The sequence below is a fragment of the Candoia aspera genome, chromosome 7, assembly GCF_035149785.1.
Source record: "Candoia aspera isolate rCanAsp1 chromosome 7, rCanAsp1.hap2, whole genome shotgun sequence".
NCBI classification, from domain to species: Eukaryota; Metazoa; Chordata; class Lepidosauria; order Squamata; family Boidae; genus Candoia; species Candoia aspera.
In genome coordinates, this window is record NC_086159.1 from 10,461,598 (window position 1) to 10,467,599 (window position 6,002).

The 6,002-nt window shown below is 41.1% G+C and overlaps 1 protein-coding gene across 1 annotated transcript in view; it reads right to left on the reverse strand.

Moving 5' to 3' along the window:
* Positions 1 to 5,798, reverse strand: part of SOX5 (SRY-box transcription factor 5) — a 412,396-nt gene extending 406,598 nt beyond the window's left edge. The window contains exon 1 of the mRNA XM_063308662.1: positions 5,673 to 5,798. Within this exon, the coding sequence (XP_063164732.1) occupies positions 5,673 to 5,798 (126 nt within the window). The remainder of the gene's footprint in view (positions 1 to 5,672) is intronic.
* Positions 5,799 to 6,002: the final 204 nt, after the last annotated feature.

Below are 6,002 nucleotides of genomic sequence, written 5' to 3' on the forward strand. Positions count from 1 at the left end.
GAAAGGTGAAAGATTGCAACCTTGCCATACTCCTTTCTCTATAGATAGTCCTTGCTTAATGACCGTACGTTTAACGATGGTTTGAAGTTGCGACAGCCTCGGAAAAAGAGCTTTGTGACCTGAAGTCACACTTACGACCATTGCAAACTGTCACACCACCCCTGCAGGCACTTGATTGCAATTTGGGCACTTGGTAGCCAGCGCACATTTACAACCAGTTGCGGCATCCTGCAGTCACGTGATCATGATTTGCGACCTTATTTATTTATTTATTTTCTATCCCACCTTTATTATTTTTATAAGTAACTCAAGGCAGCGAACATACCTAATACTCCTTCCTCCTCCTATTTTCCCCACAACAACAACCCTGTGAGGTGAGTTGGGCTGAGAGAGAATGACTGGCCCAAAGTCACCCATTCCAGCAAAAAACATCCATTGGGGGAGCTGGATTTGCTTGATGACCACAGTGATTCGCTTAACAACCTGTGATTCACTTAATGACTGCAGTGATTCACTTAGCGATCGCAGTGATTCACTTAGCGATCGCAGTGATTTGCTTAATGACTGTCATAAAAATGGTCATAAAATCGGGTCCAGTCACGTGGTGACTTACTTAATGGCCACACCGCTTAACAATCAGTTTTCCTGTCTCTATTGTGGTTGTTAGGTGAGGACTACCTGTATCTTGAACCAATCAATGGTCATATAGGCCACATAGCATGGTGGAAAAGCAAAGTATGGGTTGAGGTGGGGGTTGCTTTGCTCAAGCGGAGGAGGAGGAGGAGGAGGACGAGATGTCCGCCAGGGGACAGTAATATAAAAATGGCTGATGCATGGGCCCAACTATCCTTCATCAAGTGTTGCTAGTGAATGAAGGTGATTCAGCTGCCTGAGAAAGGAGATGGCTGAGTGTATTGTGTGTACAGGGCCACAAAGACAGAAAGTTGAAGTTCGGAGGTATGAGAGAGAGAGAGTTGGTCCTGCATTTCCTTTCCTTTCCTTTCCTTTCCTTTCCTTTCCTTCCCTTCCCTTCCCTTCCCTCCCCTTCCCCTTAATCCACTAACCCATTCACAAGTTTATCTGCATGCTTTAAGATTTCGCTACAAGCAAGGAAACATTGATTACAGCCAGGGTGTTTCAGAACTTTGGATGGGAAAATGTTCTTTGCTTCAAACCTACTGTATCTAGCACAGGGACACATAAACCTTTTGGAGCTTATATTCACTAGCAACATTTGGAATTTTGACAGCTTCTTGTCAATTATTATGGGAAGGGTTGCCTATTGACAAAATGCTGCTTACCAGCCACTCCAGCCTTTCAGCATGCTCTGAACCATTTCAGCACAAAAGCATATATATATTCATTCTAAGGAGGGAGACACACTTCTGAATAAGAACACAACTGTAGCCACCCAAACATTTTTATTTCCTTGGAATGTCAGTGATGCCAATGCAGGACCCACAGGTATACTTGGGAATGAATGGAGAGGATACTGAAATCAGCTGTTGCATCCTAGCTTTAGTATTTTTTAAAAGATAAAAGGATGCTTCCAAAAATTAATAAAATCAGGCAGAGCAGGGGAAAAGGTCTTCATTATTCTGAACATCACCTATTTTGGAATAGCCTAAGAGGCTGGCCAGTGTTGGTCAAAATTATTATAATACTTTCACATGAACTAGATAGGCTAAAATATCCTTATCACTAGGTATGGCCATAATATCATGGTTCATCCTGCCAAAGTTCCATTCTTCCCATGAAATGGGCTGATCAGAGTCCTTTGGAGATGGTCCCTCCATTTCCAGATATTTATCTTCCAAAACTGGAACTGGTTCATGGTGTTCTGGATGCAGTCTGGACCCAAAAGAAACACCAGAACATTATGGGAACAGCTCACACTGTTCTGCATATCTGTCCTTAGCAACTTACGGGCTAGAAAGTCTTGGCACAGCTGCAGAGAAAAGGGCAAATTCAAACCTGGATAAGAAAGAAATACAGGATGTATTTCAGGGGGATGACTATAGCAAGTGTGTTGGTCTTCACCTTTAAAGCCCGACATGGCATGGTTCCAGGTTACCTGAGGGACCGTCTCACCCCCATTACATCAACCTGTCCCACCCAGTCAGGCAGGGAGGGCATATTGTGGACGCTGTCCACGAGAGAGTGTCAGTTGGCAGGGTCCAGGAGGAGGGCCTTCTCTGCCATTGCCCCTGCCCTATGGAACACTCTTCCCCCAGAGGTGAGGCAGGCCCCCACTCTCACAGCCTTTTAGAAAGGGGTGAAGGCCTGGCTCTGCCATGTCGCGTCAGGAGGGGTAACCATCCTGGGGGTGGCTAGCACCCTGAAGATGCTCCCATAAATTAAATTAAGAACTTTTTAACATCTATATTTTGGAGAAAAAATACACACACACACACACACACACACATTGTTTTTTATTGTATTTTAATGACTATTTATTCTGGTTTTATTGTAAACCACCCAGAGTAACTCTTTGATGGGCAGTGACTACATTTGAAAAACAAGCAAACAAATTAAAAGTGCCTGCCATGCAGCATGCTTACTCTTTGGATGGACATATCAGATTTTACCCATTAGTCTCCTCTTGAGCCAAGTTTAACTCCTGGTGATTTCTGGAAAAGTTAATATAGTTTTCTTAGCATAACACAAAAGTGGTTGTTTCTTCTGCTATGTTTTTGGGACTTCCCAGTCTAGCCTACAGCCCCAGTATTTCCTGCAGGTATCCCACCCAAGAATTAATCAGGCCTGACTCTTCTTAGTCCAGCCTCTTACCACCTGCTGAGAATACAATGTGTACAGGTATTTCCAACAGGAGAAAAACCATGTTGGACCTGTCTGCCGTGTAGTTAATGATGAGGACATTGTTGAAAAGAAGAAATGCCAAGCCTAATTTAAGACTACAATAGTTGAATATACAGAGATTGAAGCCAAGTTTTCAGAACTTAATACTCAAATGAATCTGACCATGTTACTTTCTCCTACATCCGAACTGTTTTAAATTTAAGTTCTTTCTGCTTGATTGAGTTTGAAATTTTGGTAGATTCTTATTATAGACAATGAATGGAATTAAACTGTCATCTAACCCCCTCCCACACTTGCCTTCTTTGCTCCCTTTATTTCCTTCAGAAATCTTAAAATGAACCGCAACCCCTATTCAAAATGAAGTTTCCACCTCTTGGGTTTTCCTCCCAAACTCTTATTATTCTGCAACCATCACAAGGAAAGGGGGAGGAGATTGTAACAATTGTAATGGCAACTGAGGATCCAATGATAAGTGTAGATATTAAGGGATTGATGACACTCTTTTTGCACCCCAGTTTCCTCTTTTGGAGGTGAAATTACCGTCTACGTACATATTCCCTTCCAAACATATCCTTAGCCAACAGGCAGGTAATTCTTCTCAAAAGATACTTCACCTGGGAAAGATTATTAGCATGCCACCTTTGTTGCAAAATGACAAACAGCATGGTTTAATTCTTTGCTTTACATACAGAAAACAGCGGACTGTAACTACATGTTATAAAAAGGGGTTGGCAGGGAGGGAGAAGGAGAGAGAGAGAGAGAGAGAAATAACAGTGATGTTTATGTTTTACTGTAAGGAACAGATAAAAGAAAAAAGAGGAATTGACATGCTGCTGCTCCTTATTTTGGAGAAGTATAATAGAGGGATCTGTCCCCTACCACTACTGAAAATAATACATTTGAGAAAATAAATTAAAAAAATAGCAATAACAGGGCAGAATGGCTTTATCTTCTGAATTTATCATGCTCAACCACCACGACTGATTCAAACTAGTTCTCTCCAAAACTCCCTGCTTGAGTACAATGGACACCAGTGAAGGTTGCCAAACATTTTAATCAATCCTCACAGTTATGGCTTTACCAGTGATTGGATCTGTAGGAATTACTAGGTGATTGTCTAGTTCAGGATCATGATCAACTTTTCCTGTTCACTTAAAGGCTTTTGGGAAAGAAAACAAGTTGGCTAGACTAGAGTTTGGGTTGTTTGTGGTCAGCTGCAAACTGGAATGACTTTTTAAAGTTAGGTTTAGCAACCTATTCTAAGTTCTGATATTCTATCTGTTGGGGTTTCCTTAAAAGTTGCCAGATATTCCTGCCTCTGCTTTATAGGGCCAACTTTTGAAGCAACAGCACCACAGGATCAAGGTTGATAGAAGAGGATGGATTAGCTGAGAGTGATTCCCTTGGATATTAAAAGGGGAATCTGCAACACAGTGTTGGCATTTAAGGTTATCCCATGCACAATTCCCTCTACCCAAGTATGATTCTATCTGCCAATCCCTGTTTTTGCAATCAATAGCAATTGATGAACCTGTCATTAGTTTCACAGAGTTTCTTATTCCCCTTTCTTAAATATAATTCAACCTAATTCTGTACCAATTTGAAATGTCTTCTCTGTTAAAAAAAAATCTGTAGTTCTTTGACATTTCTGAGACCTACTCTTGCAGAAGTCTGTATTTTTTGCAAACATTTCCCCTAAATATAATGCATTGTTGTGCATGGTTTTCGCAAACGTATCTACATTTTTCTGTCCGCTTTTCCCTAACACAACAAAATTTAAAAATGGGATCAGTTCATTTATATGAATTGGAGAAGGTTGGAAGTCACTTTCTTTTTCTGCTTTCTATCTAGTTCTGCACTTTTATAGTTTTTCTTTTTTCTTTAGTTCTGTACTCTGTCTTACCTATATATTTTGTATTTTAGCTATACTTTGAAAATCAATAAAGTTCTTTTTAAAATGGGATCAATTCTTCATAAAAATCAGAGAAATTTGATTTGTGCATAATAAATAGTATGAAATAAGTCTGCATGAATATATGAACTAAGCACATTCCTTCCCCTTTCCTAACAGAGAGTTAATATTCTGTAACCCTTTGTACTTCTAGCTGGCCTGTTTTGAGCCCCCCCCCCCCTTTTGTTCTGAGACATAAACAGCAAAAGACAGAGAAAGGTCTGAAAGATTTGCATACTTCTGCTAAGTTCAGGGTTACCAAAAGTTTTTTTGTTAGTTGTAAATAGACGGGGATACCAAATATAGTATCTACAGAAATGAATAGAAATGAACACATCGTATAAAAGATGAACACTTCTGAGACTCCTCTGCATAGCTGCAGGAAAAAAAAATTGAATGTGTGAATTGCTAATATACAAACTATGCTCCAATTTGTACATTGCAAGATTTCTGTGTGGCCACTTCATCTTTGAGAACCAGACAAGATGCATGCGATTTTTGCCACCAAGAAGGAAATAATAATAATAATAATAATAATAATAATAATGATTTGAACATCTCACAATGTGATGGCTATCTAAATAGGATGCGACTGGAGAGACCTGGAGCTCATTTGGAAGCCCAGGAAGATGGAGTTTTCATCCTTGACGGAAACGGGTCAAAGTTTTCCAATTATTGTGAGCTGTTCTGTCCAAGGCAGTGGCAGAGTGACTCAATGTACAAAAGTAGAGGTCTTTAGAAGCCAAGGGATTGTGGAGGCAATGCAAAAGCACAGTAGAGTCTGGAGGAGACCTACCATTGTGTTTTGCTGAGAGGTAGGAGTCCTAAGGCCGCAAGGCTCTTGCGTCAGCAGAGAAACTGGCTGAAATTCTTCAGAATGGGGCTTGTTGGGAAAACTCACATGCAAAGGAAGGTGAAAGGCTGGGAGACCGCCACTCTCCTCCTCTTCCACTTTCTGTCTGCCTGTCACCATGGCGACCTCTCCATCTGCTTCCCCATAAGGAGAAGCTGGTTGCTTGGAAGACATCCTACGAGGAACAAAAGAGGGGAAAATAATGAAACCTCCACATAAATCCTTAATGCCGTCATTGTGTGGTTAGGGGCCATTGTAACAGAAATGCCTTTTTGTGCTAGCGGAGGGCAGGAAGCCATCCAAATACCACCGCAAAGCACACACAATGGAGAACAATGGCCAAGCAGGTAGCAACAGAACAGCGCCTGTTTGTTGTCA